The sequence below is a fragment of the Sceloporus occidentalis genome, unplaced genomic scaffold, assembly GCF_023333645.1.
Source record: "Sceloporus occidentalis isolate IW3139 unplaced genomic scaffold, rSceOcc1.0.p SCAF_48, whole genome shotgun sequence".
Classification (NCBI taxonomy): domain Eukaryota; kingdom Metazoa; phylum Chordata; class Lepidosauria; order Squamata; family Phrynosomatidae; genus Sceloporus; species Sceloporus occidentalis.
This window is the reverse complement of record NW_028317028.1, coordinates 1,869,254-1,896,816: the sequence shown is the minus strand read 5'-3', so window position 1 is coordinate 1,896,816 and position 27,563 is coordinate 1,869,254. Positions and strand designations below refer to the sequence as shown.

At 38.5% G+C, this 27,563-nt stretch overlaps 1 protein-coding gene across 1 annotated transcript in view; it reads right to left on the bottom strand.

Moving 5' to 3' along the window:
* The window catches only part of LOC149289068 (homeobox protein cut-like 2), a 173,356-nt gene that overhangs the window by 49,336 nt on the left and 96,457 nt on the right, over nt 1-27,563 (bottom strand). The window contains exon 4 of the mRNA XM_089490998.1: nt 4,387-4,465. Coding sequence (XP_089347124.1) covers nt 4,387-4,465 — 79 coding nt within the window. The remainder of the gene's footprint in view (nt 1-4,386; nt 4,466-27,563) is intronic.

Genomic DNA, 27,563 nt, shown 5'->3' with positions numbered 1-27,563 from the left:
AAGATTTCTTTATCTACAGCTTAAATCTGTTCAAGAAAATGTTTTTTTTCTAAGCGTACAACATTTCAGGTGCTACATGTTCTGCCTAGGCGTAATAGAATTAGTAGTGGTTTTACATCGCATAATGAAGCGCTAAAGGAAAAGAGGAAAACAAAATTAATTTACAGCTCAGAGCTCATGCAAGAAATGTAAATATATGTTTGTAAAACAAAGTAGACCGCTTGGGCATTTCAGGTCCATAGCCTCCTACAGATTTATTTTGTGAAACATTAACCTTTTCTTAGCAAATGCTAAAGCAGCTTTAAAGTAACTTTAATAGGTAAACATCTTGCACATGCTCAGTAGCACTCCCACTGAAGTCACTGAAGCAGCTGTCAATCACATGTATGGTAGGAAAACATTTGTGTTCAGCATACATGTAATTGATAATTGCTGCCCCCATTGATTTTAAAAGGAGCTAAGCTTCATTTGATTAGACTGGCAGTTATACTGTATTTATTCAAGAAGCACGCTGGAAACAGAGAATGGAGAGGGTAGGAGAGGTGAAAAGGAAAGCTAAGAGAAAGGGGATTAAATAGATAAGAGAAAATAGAATAGACAAGAAAGAAGTGTGGATAAAGGAGAAGATTGAGAATGGAGAGACAAGAAAGCATAAAAAATTAAGGGGCGGAGAAAATAGAGGGAGGAGAAAAGAGAGATAGACTAGCAGGGAAAGTAAAGAGAAGAGAGAGAAAATAGGAAGGGGGGAATATTGACAAAGAGAAAGGGGAAATACATGACTGGGTAAAGAGAGAGAGAAAATATATGAGAGACTAGAGAAGGGAGAGGATGGATAAAGCAGATGAGAGAGAATGAGTGGAGAGAAAGAAGATGAGATAAGAAAGAAAAAGAGAAAGGAGCAAAGAGAAAAAGAGGAGATGAGAAAAAAAAGCAGTAGCACTGATTGGCTGATTGAAGCCAAACCCCATCAAAGAGACCAATGCCTTTGCAGAGCCAGAGTTGGAGCTGACTGACATTAGGTATATAAGATGGCAGGAGATGTGCTCAGCCAAACACATCTCCTGCAGGGCATGTAGTATTAAAGTGCATATGCTGGGGTATCCCACGGACCCGCGGATAAGTTTGTGTCACTAAAACTTAATTCCATAGAAATATAAAATATGTAGAAATAATAAAAGCCTGCTTGGTACCTCTGTGAGGCTTAAATCAATGAACATGCCTACTAAGTATAATTGCTTAAAGGGGCAGTCACTCCATTGTTTTAGGTGTCGGTGAAGCAAGCTGCATCTTCCTGTCTTCCAGCTAAAATACCCCTTTTTTTATTTTCTCGGATGCTGATGCCTGTGTTCAGATATGCAGCAGAGCCAGGCGTCCGCACAGGCTACCATCCATACCCTCCCAAGTAGCTGTGTAGTGTTTCACAGATTTCAAACAGAAAAAAATCTGAATATTGCTTTAATGAATATAAATTCAACCGTTCATACAACTCGTTTTTCTTTCAGTATTCTGGAACTACACATATGTTGAATCTGCCTTCAAACAGTGCCACAGGATATCTTGGATCTTTCTCCATAATCCAATTATGAAAAATTGAAAACAGTAATTTAAAGATTTGTCGGTAATTGCTCCTTTAATGTCACGGCCAATGTTTACATTAGACACTGCACTTCCAACTGAAGAGGCTGCTAATTTCTAGCTTTGGGTCCGTTGTCTATATATTTATTTTTAGGTATTCTTGGAAATGTTTGGGCAACAAGAAACTGCAATCCCAGTCTTAGCCACTAGTGGATGCTGCATCTCATATACTGAACTTTTCACGCATGCGTGAACTATCTATAACACATGACCAAATTATCCTATGATTTTTTTCTTTCATGGCTTTTGACAGCATCTGTTATTGAGTGTTCACTTTGGCTAAACTATTTCATACTAGAGGTCACAAAGTCACAAAAACGTCTTAGTAAGGCCCCACCGTTAACCACACCCCCTAACAAAGCTGTCACTCTTTGGTAATTTGAAATGTTTGAAAGGATGCTTTGTTAGTAATCAATACATACATAGATGGCACCCTCTCCCACCAAATCACTGTGCCAACTTAAGGTATCTTATGTATAGATAGTGCTTGTTGAGTACCCCTCACCATGACATTAATTAGTTGGATGCCCCCTTGGGGAAATTTGCAGTAGACTCTTACAAGATCTAGGACTGAGCCTATACTAGAACCTTAAGAATGTCTCCATACTAGAACCTTAAGGATGTCTCCATTGTTAGGGCAATGGATGTCTCCATTGTTAGTACAATCCTTTCTTTCTCTGACCCCCGCCCCCATGATTCTCTTAAATTAAGAGGTAAATTATTATTCAAAAGTGGCTTGATTTTTTTATGCTGTAACTTCCATTAAAGCTATTAGTTTACAACACAAAATAACGAGTGATATTGAATGTGATTAAAGTAATTTTATTTATGTTTATTATGCTGGCTATATAGTGCAATGGAATGCCCAGTATTTATGCCTCAGAGAGGTATCCAGAGAAGCCTTTAAATTGCATGAGAGTCTCTGCGGGTTAAAATGCAGGGCAGTCCCACTGATTCGGCTCCATGGTAAGCAATATATTGTCAGATATTTATTGGGTGTGCGCTGATTCCTTTTTAATACATTATTACTCTACCAAATACGGTGAATGTTGGTATTATACAAAGAAAGCATTAAAAGAATGTCCCGGATTTCACTTTACAGAAAGCTTGTATGAATAATTTATTAAGTGGTACTAGTACTAATAATAATAAAAAAGACTGTGGGATTTTTCCTTAAGCACCCACTGATGACAAGCTGCAACATGGCAGGCTCCGAGCTAATCATGTGCAATTTATTTTGAAGACTGTGGAACAGTGTGGCCACTTGTGTATTACTCTCAAGTGTGTACAGTCCACCATATGTAAGATTTTATAATTAGCATTAAATAATCTAAGATTCAGACTTTTTCATTAAAGGCAAGCTGTACATCCTTGTACATTCACTCTACGGCCAACAAGGAAATGAAGTATAGACTTATGTATGATGGAGGTGTCAGGCCAGTTAAGCAGACAATATATGGCTGAACTGCCTTGCGCTCTGTTAAACAGCCTCTGATAAAACATATGTGAAATTGGTAATCAAGACCAATGGGCTCCACATATAAAGAAACTTCACGCATTCTTATCCCACATTGCACGGCATACGCTGCAACTTGGCAAGCTCTACAGAACCGATTAGCCTTTTCTCACTCAACCATCTGTGAGCTGAAATGTGTTGTATAATATTGTTGCTTAAAGTTAGTCATTTTACCCCAGCACAACTTGCCGGTTTATGAGAGCCTGGGAGGCAACAGCTGGACCCCTAGGTCAACACACTGCAGGGCAATACAGGGCAAAAACAATTAGCCCTTCTATCTAAAACAGTGTAGCTTGGCGTAAGCCAAACCTCTATTCTCCTGCCATTGAACTTTTACAATGAGCTTACGCTCATGGTTTATTAATTGTTAATGCACATTAGACTCCATGTTTCATGCACCCAATGCATTTTACCACATAAAAATCAGTGTATACATTATTTTTTATTGGAGATGGAAATGAGATATCCTTCATTGCCTGCTTCTACTTAGCTCTATATTGAGTGGGGGCTTTTAACTAACTTGAACATAAGTACACAAGTTGAGCAGCAATAGACACAGACATTGTACGTAAACAAATTGCCTCCATCAGTAGAAGCAGAAGAGGAAAAATGACTCCTCCGAAAAATAAATGCATGCACTGATTTGTATGTAGTGATATGCGCTGGGGTCCATGTAGGATGGACTCCAGCGTGCATTTTACTTGTATTTAGGGCTAGAGAGTTCATTTAACTCGCATCATATAGAGGCACTTGGCAGTAAGTTACAAATTAGAAAGCTAGAAGCCAACAGAAAAACTGCCCCGTATCAACTTAAAATTTGTTATTTGCAGCACACAACAGCGCTGAAATGTAAATCACACCAACCGACACAGCACTGACATTAATTAAGCTCTTAACACATTATGCTGTTCTTTTTTCCCCCATTTCCTTCGCGGCACATCTGTGTGAACAATATCAAAAAGATTTACGGTTCTCTCTCTCGTAATTACAGACACGCAGTGAGGACTCCGATCAAAATACTTGCTGAGCAATCACACAAGCCAAGTCTGATATACTAAAGATTTGTGTTGACAGTGGATCTCATAAAACTTCTATCCTTCACAACAGGTAGGCAGCGAAAGAAGGAGCGAATCTTGCCAAGATTGCAAAATATACTTTTCATAAAAAGGCAAAGAGAGTTTTAATTTCCTTTTAATATTTGCCTGAATACAACACATTGCCACAAATGAACTTACCTGGCGCTTCAATTAGTTGCTTGTACACACTCAAAAATGCTGCCTCTGCTTCTTTGCTCCTTTTACTAAGTGCAACCACCTGAGGGTAAAGAAAACAGAGAACATGAGATGTTTCAAAACACATTTGCCTTTCACAATGATGAAAATTGTAAAATGATGAAAAAAAACTTCCTGTAAAATAACATTTGAAAGACTAAAGGCAATGGCAATGTACACTACCATTCAAAAGCGTGGGGTAACCTACCTGTTTTCATGGAAAACAAGGGCATTTCTGGCTGTGTAACATAACAGCAAAAGGTATTCTAATGATCAATTACTTTTAAACTTTGATTAGAGAACACAACGTGCCATTGGAACACAGGAGTGATGGTGCAACTATTTCCAGCTAGAATAGTCATTTAGAACATTAACATTGTATTTCTGATCCATTTAATAATATTTTGACAGGCAAAATTAGTTTTTCTTTCAAAAACAAGGACATTTCTAAGTGACCCCAAAAGTTTGAACTAAAGTGTATGTAGTCACATTTCCAATATATTATGAATTATATTAATTTTGCCTAATGAAGTATGTGTTAAAAAAGCCTCATAATTTATCACAAAAACCTAAAGATTCTTCACCTAAGGACAATCATGCTCAAGGTATCTTATCTCATGGCCCTTATTTACAGTAACTGCCGCTGCAAACATTAAGGGGTAACCTCCTCAATTGCCATATGTGCACATCCCAATCTGCAAAAAGTCATTTCAGGTAGGTGGCTTCACCGGGCCAATGTTCCGCCCCCCCAGCATGTATGAACAAGGTCACCGGAGTGGTGCTCTGGCCCCCAGTATGTGTGCCCTGGTCCTCCTCTGTGGTAGACGGGCTCTGGAGAAACCGGGAAAGTGAGTGACACGGCGCGCATCCTGACTCAATCTCTACCAGGACTAATAAAGTCCCTCTCCAGCAGGACTAATGAAGAAATATCAGATTGGTCTCTCTTGTTCGTCTACTGATAAAACTGATATGCTAGTTAGCATAAAGAGAGACCTATCAGGACGCTCCACAGAGGAGGACCAGGGCACAGGTACACCTGAGCACAGATTTGTTTGAGAGAGAGCACGAGAGAGAGTTCAATGGTCTTAATGGAAAGCTTTAAAAAATAAATAAATCCAGGATATTTGTAATAGTTTGTGGGCGACAGGGAGCATCCGCGAGAGTTGAGATGTCTGCATATGTCTACTTGTGACCCTCTACTAGAGCAATAGGAAGAGGGTGGAAACCCTGTGTGATTCCAGGCCTGGTCAATGTTGTAGTTAAACCACATACTGACACTTAACTGGACAGAACATTATTAATAAAGATATCATGCCATAAAGGAGTCTGCTATACAACAACTCACTTAAGACTCCAGTCAGAATTCATATCTGGTAATATGCCCCTAGCAACGAGAGTACGTCTCAGACAATGCTCAATAATTCTTTCTTAGGGGGTGGAAGACAAGCATCCATTACTTACACAGAGAGCAAATTAGTTTGGTTCTATTGATTGTAGGTTGTGTTTACACACAGTCTCCCCCAACTCTTCCCTCTCCCCCTTTCTATTCATGTACAGAAACAGCAAATTCTCCAAATAGAATCATGAAGAACTTAATTAGATCGTTAGCGTGCAGAGCTGGCATTGAATTTCCAAGAAAGGGAGATGCGTAGAGGGCATACTCGAAGCATAAGCAGATAGTTGCCAGGATCGGACTAATAGATGCTAATGGTGGGAAGTGAAGCTTTAGCTACAACACAGGTAGATTATAAACATAAATAAACAACAAAACCCACTTAAAAGCAAAACCTGGGCCTCCTAAAGGTTCTTTTCCACTAGGGCGAAACATTCATTGTATTCTCTAGTATGTTAAGCCAATATCCTTTCCTCTGGAAGTTTAAATATATACATATGGAACTAAGAATTATATTTTCCAATGCATAATTTAGATAACACTACTAATTACCAACTAATATTAACACAGTTAAATACAGTTATGCTGATCTGCTGGTCCATTGAAATCCGTCTCCAAACTATTTTAGGAGGTTCTCATGAAAAATGTGTTCTTGTGGTTCACCCATGTAACACTCTGAATACATGGGGGGTGATTTTACATTTGTAGGTTGTGCTTTCACAAGAAACCTGTTGGTTTTGTTCCTTCATAATTCAATGAAAGGTATGGTTTCCAGGTAGAATGTGCAAGCAACTAAGCAAGCAAAAATAGATACTGCGCAATGGTACAAGGTATTTTCTAATAATATATATTTTAAAATATCATTTTCTAAAATTAAATTCATAAATACATCAAGATTGGGTCTTTAGCATATATATATATATATAATGTAACCAAAATTCAAAACAGTTTAGTAAACACACAGCGTGCTTTTTTCCAATGGCTTACGAGTGTCCAAAGTACCTGCATAGTGCCATCACAAGAAGTAAAAATGCATTATTAAATTATTATTTAATGTCTATTGTAAAAAAACAAATTGCTAAACTGGTTTAATTATAACACAGTTTTTATGTTCTATTGATTAATGTAAATATAAATGTATAGTTTCTTTATACACTTAAATTATGCATGTGTAGGGGAGAGGGGATCACCAAATCGCCTCATGCTTGTTCTAATCAAAATCCATAAGGTAAGCATATCCTATAATTGCAAAATAATAAGGAATCCATCTATATATTTAGGTAAATAAATGTTTGTGTTTTTCATAAATTTCCAGTGTGTAGAAGTTATCCACCACCTAATTTATATTACCAATATGTAATGCAACTTTTTAAAAATGTCCACCATCCAGGTTAGATCCATAATCCATGTATCCAAGATCAGAATTAGAGTTTCCATTGCCCCAGTCTAACAGTCATTTTGGAACGCACCCTATGAAAGTCCTTTCTCATTTTTTTTTCATATTGTGCAGTTTTGTTTGGAAAGAATCCCCATCCCAACTCTCAGCTTTATGTTCTAAGCTGCATGGTTCGTGGCTATGGATAGTACAGCCCTAATGACAAATGCTTCTCTTTCTTCTAGTCATTTTCTCAGGGGTATAGAAGTAAAATTCTAGAAAGAGAATAGGAAACTATTTAATAAATGCAGACAGGCAAGCCTTGAGGAATACATGGACAATTAAAACAAAGATGGTAATTGGACAGCATCACATATTTCCCTATAATGTCACAAAACTCAGACTCTCTGGCTCTCTTGGACAACATTAATGTAAAATTGAGGTCATTCAGGATTCCTAGACTTGCTAAGGTTTTACTCGGAAATTGGGGTGTTAACTTGCTGGGTTTATTACATACAGTGTAGTAGCCTGGCTAGGGTTATTATTTTTGCAAGATACGGATCAGAATAAGTGACAACCCCGTGAAGAGGTAGCTGGCAATATGAAACATTTTCACCAGTGATAGGGCTTTAACCCCTTAATGACAAAGCCTGTACATGTACAGGCTCAAAATGCATTGTTTTCAATGGGTTTAGGGACCGCCCATTGTCCTTAAGGGGTAAAAATGATTCTATTTATTAAAAAACAAATGGTGGACGCTCAAAAAAAATACATTTGTTGGATAAAATTTTTAAAATAAATTGTTATTTTAATGTACTTCCTAGGTCTTTAGTAAATAATTAGAATACGATATCATCTAACTAAATAAATTGACAGTGGCTGCATCAACTAAGTATCTCAAAAACAGCGTTTTATAATTTGTGGGAAAAAATAAAAAGAGTAAAAAATCCATCAATACTTAGCATTCAAGAATAAAAAACACAAACAACATTAAGGGCATATAATTGTTTCTAGTACAATACAAAAGCAGATTAGAGATGAATAATCACAGCATAAAATATATTGTCAGCATTAGTATAGGAAACTCCTTGGGTTTTAATGACAAAACGAAGCTCTTTGAACATACTAATTTCCTATTGCTTAGAAATGTATTCCGATCTGACATTCCAGATATGAGGGATATTCTGCTGAGAATCACAATGTCACGTTGGCACTGCTATTCCCGCTGATACATTAGAGCTATTATCATTTTTTTTTCTACTGGAGTAAGCAAGAAAGAGATCGCTTTAGTGAAATTTGTGAGCAGAAGATGCAGATTTGTAGATAGTTAATGAAGAAATTACGTGTATGCATCAGCGTATCAACTCTGAGTTAACCTTTTTGATAGGATTTTTTACAAGACATTAGGAGACTGTGAAATAACCTTGTATGTTAATATGATATTGTCTCTTGTAGAAATCAGTCAAATTAACCTAACGATGTACCGGTATTCTAGAAGTTGTAGTTAACTGCATATAGGGTTACAGAGGAAGATGTATCACTACTTCCAGCAGGATACCGGTGAACAAAGGTTAACTTAATCCTATTCTTACTCAGTCCTTACTTACTCAGTGCGGTCTTGCCTGGAAAGGATTAGAACTATTCTGAATGCAAAAAAACAGAATGTTGCAGAATCTTGTAATACCTTTTTTATTGGACTAACAATATTTAAAATAATAGACGAGCTTTTGGGAGTCCTCCCTTTATCTAGTCAAAAGCATTTCTGACCAAGCAAGTGAAAAACACAGTTTAAAACTGACCAGTACATGTTCTGATACAGGGTTAAAACAACACGGTAGAGAATTTGCAGACAAAAAACTAAGAGGGTCGTAAATAGTAAATAGTGGCATATACTGCACAGATAAGGCTAGGGGGGGAGCAGGGGTAAGCGTGTAGGAGAGAGAGAAGAAGAGAAAGGAAAAAAAAACAAAAAAAAAACCACAGGTTATAGGAAGTCTTCATAGTGTGCTAAGAAGCTCAAATCCACATTAAGTCCTCTGTTTTTACAATCATAAAAATGTATCATTTTGGCTTCAAATGTGCCCCTCTTTGGCAATATGGAATGTTGGGAACTGTTATAAGTTACTTATCGGAGGATATTATGAAACAGATAATCTAGTGCACTGCCAAGGTTATTTTATTATAATTAATCAAAATCAATTGCACTTATTATCATTGTCTGGATATTGGGTTTTTTTTTATACACAGTAGAAGACGATTAATGGATGAAGAACCTTTATTTTTCTTTAGTTATGGTATTATGAATCTGGCTGATTTTTTAAAAAATATTTAATTAAAATTTTTATTTTATAATATTTTAAGGGATTTTTCAATTTGACAATTAACACTAAATACACTTTTAATCATCAACAAAGTCAACTGGTCACATACACCATTTCCCCCTCCACATTCACACCCAACTGGAAAAATGCACTGAGCTCCCGTTTCCACATCGACAATACCCAGGACTTAAATTGCTTGTCACTCAAGCTAAATGCAATATAGTAATTTATTTTCAGTCTCCTGAGAAAAGCACTTTTCACTACAGATAACACTTCTTATCCTCCCCTCCTCTGGATCTAGACAAGGAAACTTTACCTTGTGTTAACTATATTTGAAACTCACAGAGATTAAATAACCAATTATGCAAATTGATGAAAAGCACTGATACCCAAGGAAATGTGGGTGCGTTGTTCACCCAGTCATCTCAGACTACCAGGTATAAAATAACAACCAGGTTTCCAGTACAGATTTCACGTGAATATCAATATGTCCGCTATGCCTTCTAAATGTAGAAGAATGAAAGACATTAGAAAATGATTATTGCAAAAAATCTCCCTGCTAAATGGTTCAGTGATCTGTTAGCACAACTAATTAGCCATATTGAATGAAGGAATTTCTGATTATACTTTCAGATAAAGAGAAAGTTATGATGTAACTACATAACATGTTTCTGAACATATTTTATGCTCTTTGTATACACATTATGTGTATTGTAACTTTTAGGGATGTAAGACACTTCTATGCAGAAATCATTCTGACCTCCTAGAAGAAAAATATCAGCAAAGGAAAGAGAGGTCAAGAAAGGGATATATGACAGACTATATATCTATCCATATACAGTATCTATACTACCCTTCAAAAGTTTGGGGTCACTTAGCTGTTTTGATGGAAAACAAACATTTCTAGCTGAAACATAATTGCCAAAGGGTTTTCCAATGATCATTTAGCCTTTTAAACTTAAACTTGGATTAGCGAACACAACGTACCATTGGAACACAGGAGTAATAAAAGGCATCTGTACACCTATGAAGATATTCCATTAAAAGTCAGCCGTTTCCAGCTACAAAACTCATTTCCAACATTAACAACTTCTACACTGTATTTCTGATCCATTTGAAGTGAAGTGATCCCAAACTTTTGAATGGTGACATATACCGTATTGGCTCGAATATAGGCCGCACTTTTTCCCCCCACTTTAAGTCTTTAAAGTGGGGGTGCGGCCTATATTCGGGGTCTAGCGCCCGACGCCCGGGACATGCAGTCCCGGGCGCCGGGCAGGCAGCGGGGTTAGGATACAGATCCCCCGCAGCCTTGTATACGCGTATTGCGTAGATGTCCCCCGCCGGCCTCGCAAGACACCCGGGAGTCAGCTCCGGTAAGTCGGGGGGCAGAGGAGGACAGTGGCAGCATATCTTGGGGAGGGAGGACAGTGGCAGCATATCTCGGGCAGGGAGGAGGACAGTGGCAGCATATCTCGGGCAGGGAGGAGGACAGTGGCAGCATATCTCGGGGAGGGAGGAGGACAGTGGCAGCATATCTCGGGGGGGGGACAGTGGCAGCATATCTCGGGGGGGGACGGACAGTGGTAGCATATCTCGGGGAGGGAGGACAGTGACAGCATATCTCGGGGGGGGGCAGAGTGGCAGCATGTTTTTTTGGTGCTTTTTTAAAGAAAAAAACGTTTTCTTTAAAAAAGCACCAAACTTTTAGGGTGCGGCCTATATACGGGGGCGGCCTATATCCGAGCCAATACGGTATATTTTGTACTGTAAGCCCAATCTGAATTCAGATTTCAAATATTTTAGGCTTCTTTCTTCTGTGTTTCCCTTCCACCCCACTGCTTGCTTCTGTAAAATGGCAGAACCGTTAAACCTCATAATTCGTACATACCAAGTTTACCTTCTCTAACTGGGCCATATATACTAAATCAATTTTATATCACCATAAAATACTCAGTATATTGTTCACATTAAGTTTGCTCTCAAAAAAGTTGTCACATAACCATATAGTTAGCCGTAATAAAACGGCTACGTAAAATCTATAATATGAGTCAACTTCCAAAAAAAACCCAAGAAAACAAGAAACTAATGAAAAAAAGAAACACATTCTGTGGGAGAATTCCATTTGTGATGTCTGTTGAGGTCTGCATTTAAATTGTATGTCACTCAAACTAAATGCAATATAGTCATTTGTAATTCAGCAGCCTCCTGAGCAAAACACTTTTCTTTCTCTATAGATGTGCACTGAAGTGTGTCCATTTTATTTTCTTTCTGAATATTGTTAAATAATCAGGTCATCTGGGGAGTTTTATTTTCATTACTACAGTATAGTACAGTATAAACGAGAGGGCATATAACTAAGTCCTAGTTGCTAATATGATCTTAAGGGAATTATTATTGTAATAATTATATTACAATTGTTATGTATCAATTGTGGAAGTTGAATTTTGCTGATTCTGGATGTCAGCACAATGATCTTTACCTCATTGCTTATTCTGTTGATAGCAGATAAGATAACACTACAATCACCTGTCTACCTCATTTCTTAGTTTACTTATGTCTTGTTTGTGTCTCGGAAGAATGTGTACATATGGTATGTTTTCGTATGTTTTCTTTGCTCTAAGTGCCTTGTTGCGAAAGAATCAGAGTCCGCCACGACAAAGGACAAGTTGTCCCTTTCTTGACCTTCTGTAAGTAAAGATTGCACATGTCTGGGGGGGGGCTATTTTTTTCTTCACCTCTTTAAACCGTGTGTGTCAGCAAATCAAAGTAAATATACCAACAGATGGCTAGACAATATGCTAATAACTGTTTGCGCTTCTTTGCCTATATATTGTTAGAAAATTAAGGAGGGAGAGAGAAGTCTGCGAACTGGACTCTCCCCTGTGCGCACTTGAATAAAGAAGCTCTTGCTTACTCAACTCATTGAACTGGTGTCGTCAGATTTCTTGCCGACATTCACACAATATTAAAATTTACGACGCTGGCACTAATATGTGATATTACCAAAAGATGCATTATTCTTTAAGCGTCTGTGTTACAAGTTTAGATACCCTCCTAATAGGAAGACAACCACAATCTCCCTGTCATAACAGGAGGCAGCACCCCCCCCCCCCCTCATAGTTGCTTTCAGGTGTTAGGCCTTTAAAAAGTGGAGCACTGGGACATGACATTATATACCAACACCCATCAGTAAGGATGGGGGCTGGTGGCACAGCCCTTGGTTAGGCCTAGGGCAGCACTGAAGATAAATACACCACTGCTCAGCAGGGTTAGGCTTTCATAATGTGAGGTCTGGGGGTCCAAATGTCCTGCACAACAAGCAACCATAGCAAAATGTATTTATATTAAGATCAGTGCCATTTAATGCATGCTTCAATACAAAAAACACATCCTTTTGACATCTTTATATTCAAGTAAATAATGATATAATATTTCAAGCTCTAGAAAGAAAAAAAAAAAGTAACTTTTCTGAATTCAGAATTTTATTGGGTATCTGCAGGTCTCCATGCTGTGTACTCAACCCCCGGGAGGTTTACCTGCCATTACATTATGCGTCTCCCACAGTCTGCCGCATGTACGCTGAAGTCACTTAATGCGAGACAACAAAGAAATACCTGAAGCCAGCAATATTTCGAGCAAAACGCAATGAAATGTAGGTGCTGGTGGAAAAAAAAAAGATGCGTATTTCCAGATTTGCAAATAATTAATTGGATCTGAAGTTTTGAACTGATTCACAAGGTATGGAAGGTACAATCCTGCTTGAAACGAAAATAAATCATTTAAACTGAGTGACGGCCTTTTGCAAAAAAAAGTAAAATTGGACAAAGATGTACATGTGTGATAATTTTGTAACTGTTTTCCCACCATAAGTATGTAATCATATCTTTCATAAATGAATGCAATTAAATTCAGCTTCCATTAAAGCAAATATAAAAAATACTATATAAAAATATGGTTTCTATATAGATATCTGAATATATCTCACAAATGGTTTTTTTTTTTTTAAAGGGATGGTTTTTGGGGGGGGGGCAATTCTATCTGTGTCTCTTTTTTAAAAGCTCTGAAAGTTTGCTGGGTATGAGTTTATCACAATGTTCTACAGTCCTAAAATGTACAATAAAGTGTATATGTACAGCAAAAAATATGTTTGGGAGTTAAATCATGATGATAAAATATATCATTCTACCTATAAATGCCTCACTCGGTTGCATACATAACCCTCAATAGAGAAGATTTTTAAATTGCTGCTTTGCTCTAAGATACTTGTGATAAAAGCCTTAGAGAGTGATGGAAAATGGGTGAATAAGGGCCACCAGCTCAATCTGCTCTACAGATCAGTAAATGTGTTAAGGCTTTCTATTTTGCTGAAATTCTGATTCTAATGCAATCTTCATTGAGGAACTCATGGACAGATGTTGCAAAGAAACAATTTGATGATTGAAATTGCACGTCGATTAATACAGGGACGTTCTTTGAATAAGACAAATAAGAATTAGGGCCCCAGGCCCTAAGCTCAGGTGGGCAAGACCTCCGGTAACGAGGTAAGACACGTAAGACACATTACATTTCCCTGGAGTAAAAGGGAGGTAAGTGGAAGGGAAAACTAGGAGAACAGGAGAGAGACAAGGAGAATGAACTGTGTGGAGAGGGAGAGTTCAGGGAGAGGGATGGCTGTAAGAAAGGGACAGCTAAGGGAGAGGGAAACTTGTGAGAGAAGGAGTGGTACAGCTGTGAGAGAAGAAGAGCTGAGGGAGAGGGAAAGCTTTGAGAGATGGAGGGAGATGAAGTGGGGCAGGTGTGAGAGCATGAGCTGAAGGAGAGGGAAAGCTATGAGAGAGGAAGAGCTTGGTGGGGAGAGCAGTGAGAGGGTTAGAGAGATAGAGAGCTGTTTTTGAAGTATTTTTTTAAATTCTTATAAATCTCCATTTATCTTAGCTGGTTTTGATGCTCAAAAGTATAAATGAATGAGTGTTATTGATAATTCTACCAGTTAAAGACAGCAAGAATGCTTGATGCCAGCTATAAACACTGACCTTTGTCACAGTCTTGTTTTTTTGCGGCTAACCCATGGTACTCAGAGAAGAGAACAGTTGTTCTTATATATCTTGTTCTTATATATCTATTGACTTTTGCAAAACATCATAAATTGATTCTATATTAAATACAGCAGCAGTTGGCCTAGGACTGAAGCAGATCAGGCTACCCAGTACACCGCTGGTCAATGGGCTGGTTGCAAGGGAAACTGGCTGATGTACACTATAGATGACGATGCCTACCTTCAGGCGTCATATGTCATCAATAGGCAGATATGATGTCACATCCAAATGCTAATTAAATACAGTCATCAAATTTAGATATTTCAAATAGGCATCTTTAAAATATTTTTTTCTCTCATGGAGAATATATTATTCCTTTATTTAAAAGGCATTTTATAAATGTGATTGACAGGGTCATTTGCATTCTATATTTATTTTATATATTTTTATACAGCTACAAAGCTTGAGAATGATACGCGTTAGATAGCAGTTTACACATTATAAATACAAAAGGTGTATAGATCATTTACTTTTTTTTTTACCCATATTGCGTTTTGGTATATTCAAGGTGAGAAACTGCAGCTGTTTTGGAGTTATTCGGATTGATAAATTACATTTATGTGCTGGATCTTTTTTCATGGCTGGTGACTTTCCAGGAACGCAATTATCACAGTAGAATGCATAATAGCCTAATTAATTACTATTGTCAGGCCAGCCTCTCTGCCGTGATCATACCTTCTCACACAGCCTGCTTTTTTACATATTCTTTTGTGAAGTATTATTGTAATTGACCAGCAAAATTGTTAACCTATCCTTCCTTTAATCACTCTCAAGCTATACAGTATCTCTGAGTAAAGATGGCAGCAATTACACCAATGTTTCAGCATAAAAAAGTAAAAAACAATATCTTGTTTTAAATGGTTTTGGTGCGGAAAAAAAAAGTTATTTCAAATTATTATTTTGGAGGGAAAATTCATAGGGAAGACAGGTGCCATAAAAAATCCTTGAAAGTGAGCATAGGCAATCTCTTGCACTCCAGCATGCCAGACAAGACAAACAATTACGGATTAGACCACAAAAATCTGGGCAAGCTGGCATTCACTCAAGCCTCACACCTGGCTCAGCCCAGCTCTTCAAAGATGGCGGAGATTCAGATGGAGCCATGTGGTCTCCAATTGCATTTCTTAGTTATTAATTTGGTCCTTTAATGTGTTTGTCCTTTCTGTACAGTTGGCTCCATGTCCACCTTCAGGACTATGTAACCCATCTCTACAACTTTTTATATAATATACCATTTTGCATGTTGATCAATAGACAAATAACTCAATAGTCTTACTTAAATGGACACTTAAGGAACATAAAAACAAAGATTTGTTGGTACTTCCTTGGAAAGGCACCAAACGTGGATTTGCTCCATGGATCCTGAAATTCTCCACACTGATCACAAATGAACAGACGAATATGTAACATCTAAAACAAAACATTTTAATCAAATCAAAAAGAGCCAAGATTTTATTAAAATGATCATCTTTATAATGCAGAAAATGTTCATTGTGTGATTTTTGTTGAAAAACAACTGTCATTTGGGATAAAGCCTCTTTGAAAAATAATACAGAAGGGAATTCTAACACTAAGGAAAACAAAGCTGACAGCCAAATACATGATTTGATGTATTCTGTTATAATTAGATGAATCCCCATACTAGCACTATATATGCTCCCAAAATAGCATCCACAAAAAATTAGTTGAATAATGTCTTTCACTACATGTAATATAAATGCCTCCCTGTGGTCATTAAAATCATTAAAAACTGTTAATGGAAATAATTAGGAATTCATGTTACTCTTTGCCAGTGGGGTTTGGGCTCTAATAATAAACTCCTACACTTAATCATAGAGCTCTCCAGTTGACTTTTACTTGATAGTGATATAAGTCTTACTGATGAGTTCAGTAGACATTCTACCACTGATCATGAATGACAGTCTTTGGACTTATATGGCCTTGCCTTTATTGCTCCCAATCCCTTATGAAAATGTTACTAACAGGACACTAAGTAGTGAGGCAAAGGGACATTTGCCCCAAGTTCCTTGGTGACAAAAGGGTCCCCTTGGTTTCTGTGCCATTTATATACTTGTCTCTACTCTACAACAGGAACATCATTCCCCCTAAATTAACCCTGAACACCCCATTAAGCATAACTGCCCCTAAATTAACCATAAACGCCCCATCAACCATAACTGCCCCTAAATTAACCCTAAACACCCCATTAACCATAACTGCCCCCAAATTAACCCGAAACACCCCATTAACCATAACTGCCCCAAATAACAATAAAGACCCCATCAACCATACAAATTTATTAGGTAATTTATCTGGAGTACATGCAATTAATTTAGGGGCAGTTATGGTTAATGGGGTATTTAGGGTTAATTTAGGGGCAGTTATGGTTGATGGGGTGTTTAGGGTTAATTTAATTAATTTAATAAAGTTAATTTAAGGTGCAGTTAGAGGTAAAGGGGAATGTAAATCCTGGGGGCAGTGATTATTAATGTTTTTATTTATAAAAGTATGGTTATATTCTCTGAATGATTCGAATCCCTGTAAGATCCAGATCCCTGTAAGATCCGGATCCCTGTAAGATTTGAATCATTTGAATCATATGAATCATTTGAATCATATGAATCATTGAATCATTCGAATCTTTGAACGACTCTCTGACTCTGAGTCATCGTTCCTCTGTGAATGAATGAGCTGTAACCTGATCCCAGAGTCTGTGTCTGAGTGCTCTGCAGATGACTCGCTGCATGATTCACAGACTGAACTGCTACAAATGAATCGTTCAGTCTACTGAACCGATTCATCTGGATCACTAAAAAGAATCGGATCAAATGAACGATTCGTTCATGATCCGGACATCACTAGCAAGCAGTGCATTATATTTATATGCATAGACAAGATGCGGCAATGACTTTGAACTCTCCAGTTCTAGACTTTTAGAATCTATACTTCAGGTGTAGTTACAGGGGATAAACTCTCCATCATCATCATCATCATCATCATCATCATTACTACAGAGTTGTTCAAGATAACAATGCCAGTTTTTTGTAATACTTGTCTGAGTCATTTGGATCTCCTGAATTTGCAATCACTGGTCATGGGGTCTGTTAAAAGCAATCTATGGAATAAGTGGAGGCATATAGGAGGTTTATGAGCCAAGACCTTTGTTCAGGTGGTTACTTTTTATCCATAGTCCCCACTATTGTTTTAACGTTTGTGTATGTATTAAGTTAATTTATTGTAAGTGGGAGAGATAGATATCTAGCTGAGCCTGTTGAATATGGGGTAGTTTATAGGGCCGGAGCTAATGCTACTCTAACTTGTATTTATGTATATTTGTATGTATTAAACCTTAACAGTTTTTTTATAGGTTACAGTATAATAAAATGGGAGTTACAAGTACAGTAGCCTACAAACACTACTAGGGTACAGTATCACTACCCACAAATAGGGGAGCTATCACCATGAATTATATCGTCTCATGATTACTCTTTGGAGCCCTCCAACATTTCTGGCTGATAAAGCATTAGCCCAATTAGATTGGGTTGTGATATGTAATGTAGTAAATATTTAGTCCCCTTCTCTTGCCTTTTACATAGTAAAAGAAAATGGAAAGGCACCAGGTACTACTGGTGCAAGCTTTCACCTGGTTGCAAGCTTTCGTTTGTTTAAACACCGTAAATTGAATTATGATTTTAGGATGTTCATCAGAAACATTATTGCTTTGCCAAAGAAGCATGAGTAACATTAGAAATGGTATTATGTTTTATATATTCAATGCAGTATTTTTGTGATGAATTATGAATGCATTTTTTCCCAGTTAAATCCGTATTTGCACAGGTTCTGTTGCATTTATTTGAAATAACTTAATCTAAAGAAAAACAAATATATTGATTTTTCTTGTACATCCTCAAATAATGAACGTGGAAAGCATATTTTATTCTATGTCTTTTAACTAGTATTTGCAGGCTTTATTTTTATAATATTGATCTTTGTGAGGTTTATTGCTTTCTGTCCTTGTTAAAATGTACCCAGCTTTGGGCCTATAGAGATTGTCTGCAGCTGGAGAACCACTATGAATTAAGAAACAATTCCAAGCCTTCAAAGCTCTGATATATATATTTCATATAGTGACTGGCGATAGAATCGTACCAGTTTAACTTTGATAAATATTGCCCAAGGTTGACCTTTAAAGTAAACTAGGACGTGAAGAACAATTGATGAGGGTAAAAGTTATCCACTTTTCATAGCAACCAGAGGCAGATTAACAATAGGACAAAAGTGACGTTTTGCCTAAGGGTCCCTGGTGGCAAAGGCACAAAGGCAAGACATTTTGGACAGTCCTATGCCAACTACATATTAATGTATTTATAATGCAATGTCATAAAAGTCCCTGTTGGTGTAAATGTCAAGTGTCCCAATACTTTTGTCCATATCATGTATGTGGGGTGTCTCCGTATGAATGCAGGTTACTCTGAGCCCTCCCTCGCCAGAGCGGCCTAGCAATAAAATGGGGTTAGCAATATGAGGGGCAGGGCTGGTCCCACATATCGTAAAACTGTATAGGAGGGGGATAGAGTGGGGAGTGGGCATGCCTAACCGCAACTCGTGTGCCCATGATAAAGAGCACGTGACCTGAATACCAGGGAAGCAGCTTAATTGAGTTTATTCGAAGAAAGAATACACATTTCATATCAAAGGAATGCTGCGGAGTGGTGAACAGACTTTGGTAGCAGCACCTACCATTAAGCCTCTATAGCCTCTAGGGCTGCAACTAACGATTATTTTAATAATCGATTAGTTGGCCGATTATTTTTTCGATTAATCGAATAAAAAAATGCAATTTTTTTTCAATTTAAAATAATGTAATAAAAAATGTACAATTTACACTTTCATCTCTTTATTGTAATGGCCTCTCTCTCTCTCTATTCACCTTCTTATTTTACTGACATAATAATAAGCTACAAGAACCCAAACACAGTGTTTCTCAAACTAGGTTTTAATGCAAAGTTATTAGTAAATATTAATTCATATGTTAACTATTTTTCATATTTAATAAAAACTATGAGAAAAAAGCCTTGTTTAAATTTTCTTTTATTTACCAAACTGCCCCCAGTTATGCACATCTGGCCCCCAGCTTGCCTCTCTGCCCCCATATATGCCTTATACCTCTTATATGCCAGATTCCACTGTGCCCCCTGATATGCCACTGTGCCCCTGATATGCCTTATACTTCTTATATGCCAGTGATATGCAACTGAGCCCCCTGATATACCTTTTACCCCCAGATATGTTTTATGCCCCCCTGATATGCCTAATATCGACATGCCTTATACCCCCTATATGCCCTGAAATTCATAATACCCCCCATACACCACTATAACTCACCCATGCACCACTCCGGCTCCTCCCCCTCCCATACACCACTCTGGCTCCTCCCCCTCCCATACACCACTCTGGCTCCTCCCCCTACCATACACCACTCTGGCTCCTCCCCCTCCCAGACACCACTCTGGCTCCTCCCCCTCCCATACACCACTCTGGCTCCTCCCCCTCCCATACACCACTCTGGATCCTCCCCCTCCCATACTCCACTCTGGCTCCTCCCCCTCCCATACTCCACTCTGGCTCCTCCCCTCCCATACATAACTTTGCCTACTCCCCCTCCCATACATCACTTTGCCTCCTCCCCCTCCCATACACCACTTTGCCTCCTTCCCCCTCCCATACTCCACTCTGCCTCTTGTCAGCAACGGAGGTTCACAAGACACCAGGGAGCCGGGTAGAGAGGCAGAGTGGCGTATGGGAGGGGGAGGAGCCAGAGTGGTGTATGGGAGGGTGGCTCCCATAAACCCCTCTGACTCCTCCCCCCCTCCCATACACCGGTCTGCCTCTCTACCCGGGTCCGTTGCTGACAGGCACTTTCACTGCAGCTTCATAGAAGCCTCAGCGTAAGTGAAGGGCAGTAACGGAGGCTGTCTGTGCGATGCAGACCCCCACCAGCTGACAGAGAGGATGATTCTCTGTCAGCCGGTGGGGGTCTGCGCGATGAATTTAGCGTTAATTTAGGGGCAGTCATGGTTGATGGGGTGTTAAGGGTTAATTTAATGCTGAGGGTTAATTTAATTAATTTAATAAAGTTAACTTAAGGTGCCGTTGGAGGTAAAGGGGAATGTAAATCCTGGGGGCAGTGATTATTAATGTATTTATTTATAAAAGTATGGTGATATTATCCCAATGAAGGCAGAGAGTCGTTCAAAGATTCGGATCTTACAGTGATCTGGATCTTACAGTGATCCGGATCACTGTAAGATCCGGATCACTGTAAGATTCGGATCCCTGTAAGATTCGGATCCCTGTAAGATCCGAATCTTTGAACGACTCTCTGCCTTCAGTGACATCACTCGAGTAGGCAGGCAGGAGGGTTCATAGACTAATGAAAGGGGCGGGGCCAATCGTTAGTGTGCCTGCACGGAGGGACTGGGAAACAGTAACTCCTGTGAGTCACACTGAGTGATCCGAAGATTCGGATCATGAATCGGATCATTTCAGTGAACGAGTCGAAATGATCTGATTCACTTTAATGATCCGAACTTCCCATCACTACTGCTTGCAGCACATTAGTCGCTGCTTGTTAAAGTATATCTAGAATTGCAGTATCACGTGACACCATTTCTGCCTGCTGACCAGTGCTAAAGAATATGTGGGTCCTTATAATGAACTAATAATAATAGTTTTACAAGAAATAAGTAACACTGAAAAAAGCGCACAAACACACCAGACCCAGATCAGCGCCCTTTAGCAGCACTGAGTAGCATAAGTCTTTCGTTTTTCAGTTAATTTTTACCCGACTTGATGCCCCTTTGATGGATTTGGGTCTAGATGTACTTTATACAGCCCTATCCTGTACACTATAAGGTCCTAAAAGAACATTATTAATTCAAGCCCTACTAACATCCTCGTGCCCTACATCATTTCTTCCAGAATTACTATGCAGAACAGTTCAGTATATATATAAAACCCGACGTTTATTAGCAACTGTCACCCCAAAACTGCATGTAACAAAAGGCTGGATAACACTGATAACATTGAGTAGGGAATCTTACATGCAGTGAAAATAACTGTGTCATTAAACATCTTGTTGATTTGCCATGCAATGGTTAGCATACAGCTTGTCCACTCGATGTAGACTAGAACACCACTAATTTCTATGCATTAGAAGGACACAGTGCTGGCAACGTAAGAAGTTATTAATAGATTCAGGCTTACAGAGTAACCATCCCTGACTAATGACAAGAAAATCCATACTGCTTCTTTCATTTACGTTTGTATGTAAGATCGGCTGCAGTGAGTGTTGATAAAGTTCCAAACCATATTCTCTTTCTGTCTGCAACACAATCTTAGTATTAGGTTAGCAATGGTAAATTGGCAAAGAACCGGCACTCTATTTTTATAATAAGAGTCATTGTGGGCCCTTAATGCTTTTTCTGCTAATCCCTTGTCTTCTAGATGCTACTTCCCAACAACAACTGAAGCCCAAACTTGCAAACTTTTGCTAAAAGGTATACAGAGTTGACCAAGAGATCTCCATAATTATCTGTTATTGTTTTCTGTATTGTCATTATCATTTTCCTGTTTCTGTGCCAGAATTGCCTGTTATCCTTTTCTGTCTATTTGTGCTTGATAGCCTAGGAATGCCCATACTGAGATATGTAGCATTTATTTTTCACAATGTTTTTATTTGGTAAAATTTATGTCATGCCTGTCACTACTTATGTGTGTTATATCTTACTTTCTATCTTTCTGCTCCACTAACCCCTTATCTCCTATATATGCCCCTGCCACTTGCACCTAAAAAACATCTCTTGCATTCGCCCATTCCTTACCCAAGAATCCACAAAAACTCTGGCTCATTCGCATAGCATTTCCCGTCTTGACTACTGCAACACTCTTCTGGTTGGCATTCCACTGTCTCAACTCTCTCCTCTACATGCTGCTGCTAGGCTTATCTTCCTTGCACACCGCTCCTCTTCTGCTTCCCCACTCTGTGAAACCCTCTACTGGCTCCCTATTATCTCCCTATAATCTTAATTAAATTTAAAATCCTGGTACCAACATATAGGGCCCTCCATAACACTGCTTGCTCCTCCATACATTTCTGCCCTCATACGCAAATACTACTTGATCCTTACGTTCTTCCCATGGGCTAAGGCTCTCCTCCTCACTTATCACCTCTTCCTTTTCCCGTCTACAAGATTTCACTCGGGCTGCCCCATATCTCTGGAATCTACTTCCACCGAACCTTCAGCATTCACCCTCCCAACATTCAAGAAACATCTAAAAACCCACTTCTTCAGAGAAGCAAACCATCCTAGCTGCCAGAACTTCCCTGTCATTGATACAACCCCCACACCACCTCTCACCCTTTCTCTGTGTCTTACGTTTGTCTTCACCCCATTCCCTCAAGATTGTAAGCTTGCGAGCAGGGCTCTCTCCACCTAATGTATCAGTTTGTCTTAGTCTGTCAATTCTCGTCTTGTCATACCCCTTGAATATATGCATTGTAAGAAGCACTGCATAAATTGTTGACGCTATATAAATAAAAGATAATAATAATAATAATATTGTTTAAATATTCCCCATTTGCTTATAGTGACAAGCAATATCGCGTTGTAAATGTATGTGGAACATAAGAGTATTGAAGATGATCTTGCATAACCATTATAACTCATGTACCCTCGATGTCCGGGCCAGGCCCCCCAACCAATTTAATTAACACAATTGACACAACACCAAGAGTGGGGTTGAAACCACCACAGCCACTTTAATTTATTTAACTTTATTATTTAACCTAGCCATTGCCATGCAACCTAAACCCAAACTAGGTGCGTTAGATGGTAAGCTTCTGTCTCCGACTGTGAAAAATGTAACTGCCTACCTAAACACCACAAAAATAGGGTGGGACAAACTACACAAAATGGCCCCTAACATAATGATACCCGTCCTTATGACAGTTGCACATTCAACAATAGTCTTGACTGATCACTTGTATCCCAAATAATCTTGTCTCATGACCTTTCTCCCAAGACATATAGTATAGTTAATCCAAGCAGGTCTCCATGAGGACCATTAATGTAAGCCTGTCTAAGTAAGAGACAATGCTCAGTTTTTCAGCAAAAGCAGACTAGCGTGGCATGGATGGCTATTAAGAGAAGCCACTCGCTAAGGTAATTCATGAATGCTAGGTAGCTGTGCATATACATCGTGGAGGAGTAGACTTCACTACATTGGTTTGTTTAGACTTTGTGCAGACCCCTGGCCAAAACAAAAACAAACTCAAAAACGACATGAAGTTTTTTTGTCTACAGCTCTTTGTTTTGTATTGATTTCTTTCATGAACCCATATGGAGGTCATTGAAGGAACCCGATGCCTGGTGTGTTATGGACAATTTGTACTATTTTCATGCCCCTGGAACTGTTTTGTCATAGTTACTGTTGCTTCTTTCAACTATGTTTCACATGTATGATTGATTGTTGGTGCTGTGCTGCAACACAGAATAGTACTTACAAATGTATGAGTGCTTTGAGGTCTTGGATGTACACATCAATACAACTGTACACAAATGTTATGTGTGTGTTAAGCTTTTGATGTCCGTGTTTTGGGCTGTGTCACATATGGCTTGCATATGATATGTATGTTTTGCTTTGAATAAAATAAATCAAGCGGCGGAGTAGTATTTCAGAACATAACAGGGCACCTCTGGGATCTACCCAGAACTCTGCAGCTAATGGAAAATTGAGGCATACATCACCTATGTGCATATATCCAGAGCTGACTAATAACAGGGGGAGCAGCTGGGAAAGTAAACCACCATTTCTAATTTTACAATTCTCTTCACCATTGCTTCCCCGTTAGAAACACGGTCTCTATATGGGGTAGCTTTCTTTGTCCTTAATAGCATTAATTTCTCTGTCAGATGGGGAAATAATAGTCTTCCTTGACATTTTGGGGAGTATCTGAGTTTCATAAAAAGCACTCCTCCAAAATATTACACTTTACATACTGCAAGCAGACAGGTATTTTTGTCTTTAACATGCCTGGTGGTTTAAGTAGTTAATCCTTTTTAAAACCTAATTAAATATTTTGAATTTTGGGCACTGAGACAGATCAATCACTCACTCGATCTCATAGATTAAACTTCCAGAATTTGATATACCCAGCAACAGTAATTTGACACAAATTAGAAAGGAATATGCGTTTCTTGACTAGCAACAACACTTCATTTGCATACAGGCAGATGCTATGCACTTTGGAGCCATTTTCCCTTGACTTTTAAGGTAATAAATAGGACTGCTGTCTAATGGGATTGCATTCTGCCAGCATTGTAGCTCACTCCTATCCAACAAATAAGAGTAGAAAGATTAAAGGGTGCCAATCAATGGGATCATAGTACAGAGGTCCTCAGTTGTGTAGTAACTTGTGTCACCCCCTGCACAGATTCCAGATCTAGAATGGCTGTTTAACTAACATTTAGAGATTTAGCTACTACACAAATTGCAGGCGAGCTGAAACATTTAATCTCACCATAAAGTGCCATATACCTCTCCTACAAAAAAGGGGTTAACACTCCATTATATGTAACCTCACACAAGGTCGGTTTGAAAAGTTTTAAGACTTTGTTACACATCGTGATATAGAATCAGTGATCTTCGCTGATCTCATGTACAAGGGAGAAGTATAAACATATCCCCACATGTTTAATAGGCATGTTGAAAGATATGGGTATTTCTTGGACTTACTCCTTTGGTGTAACAATATTGCACTCAATAACAGGTATTTTCACACTAAGCCTAGAATTTAAGAATTTAATAAATCCATACCTTCAAACATTTGCATGGCCATTTAGTTTTTGAAGCACACTATTATTAAGACTCTCACAGCTTAAATGCTCATTGTTAGTTATGCTATAGAGCACTCAATACACCTAGAGTAACTCTCTGAGCTTCTAGCAATGAGGAACACCAGGGCAAAAAAGTATGCGGACACACAACCATCACACCTATGAGTGTAGTGTCATGAGCTTGTTGGACATCCCATTCCAAAATCGTAAGCATTAATTTGCTATTATTTAGCCAAACGACCATGAGATCAGGCACTGATATTGAACGAAAAAAGGCACGGATTTCCATCAGCATTAGAATTCATCACAAAAGTGGGAATAGGGTCAGGGCTGTGTGCAGCCACTTGAGAGCCTCCACACCAAACTCGTCAAACCATGTCTTTATGGACCTTGCTTTGTGCACAGGGGAGCAGTCACACTGCAACCGCAAAGCCTTCCCCCCAAAACAGTTCCCACAATGTTGGAAGCAACATGTTGCCCTTCACTGGATCTAAGGGGCCTGGCCCAACCCCCTTGAAAAATAGCCCCAGACCATTTTCTTTTCTTCAACAAACATTACAGTAGACACTATACATTCTGGTTGGTAGCCTTCTCCTGACATCCGCCAAACCAAGATCCATCCATCAGACCTGATTTCCTGAACTGGTAAAGGTGGCATCCTATGACAGTGTCATGTTTAAAGTAACCAAGCTCTTCTGTATGACTCTGTGTGATTCTACTGCCAATATTTGTCTATGAAGATGGCAACCGATGTGCTTTATTTTATACAACTGCTAAAACACCTTAAACACCTAAACTCAATAATTAGGTGTCTATGCAATTTTGGTCACATCATTAAACTATACCCCATAAGAGAACCCCTGGTTACTAGATTAGCCTGTATTCTATTCTGCAGAGCACTGACTGAAGCCTAACACTAATGAAGACCCAGTATTCTGCCTACAGTAATTTCACCCAGGGCTACACTTAATTTAAATCTATTAACAGTGCTGTTTTAATGGCATTATGTAATTATACTGTGAATAAAAGACTACATATTCACACTGGGATAACAACCCTGTGTTGTTTTTTTTCATATTTCATGTGGCCTTTTTATAAAAGTTTGTTCTGAGAATTAGCATAACAAAACCGATAATTCTGATGTGTCCAGCCATCTATCACACTAAAATTATGTTTAAAATAATGATTAGAATAAATGGAAGTAATTAATTGTATTTTCCCCCCTTACAGTCTAGTCAGCTTAATTTTACCTTTTCAACTAATAATGAGAAAATAATTTTTGTGCTCTGGGGGTTAATGATATGTAACTACTAATTACATGTTGCAAGCCATTCATCAAAATTCCCATCTGTGCTACTTGATTATGTTTGCTAAATCATTGCTTTGAATTATCTTTTGTAAAGCAACTTTTGTAATTAGCAGGGCTCTCGTCTTGCGCCGGTTCTTCTGTACAAGGATATTCAAAATTTGGCCACTTCAAGCAGCCTTCATTCAGCCTGCCAATTACACAGATGCAGTGTGTTCTTTGCTTCAATGCTATGAAAATATATGGTTTTCCTTTATTTTGACAAGCAGTGTGAAAGGAAAAGAGACCTATGTGGGCTTGTGTATTAGTGCAAACTCTGCTTACTGTGGGCTAATAGGTCTTAGTATCCAACAGCCTCCATTTGTACCATGCTGAGAATCCTTGATTAGCCATTGCGTCTATCACAAAAAAAAAATCTTTTCACCTGACACAGCGTGGTAAGATGAGGAGCTTTATGTTAATTTTTAATTAACTGTTCGGCTCTTTCTATGCATATCAACCCAGAAACATAACATTTGACGGCAGATGAGAACCATTTGGTCTGTCTAGTCTGCCTGTTTTTCTTGATGTAAATGCCAACCTTAACCAGTCCTTGGTCTTGTCTTTGATTTATAATAGCTATATACCAATCTCATGCGTGTTTACATTTCCTCACTTTGTTAGCCTCTACTGCTTCTGTTGGGAGGCTGTCCCACTTATTTACCACTCATTCAGTAGAGTAAAACCTCCTTCAATTACATCTAAACCTC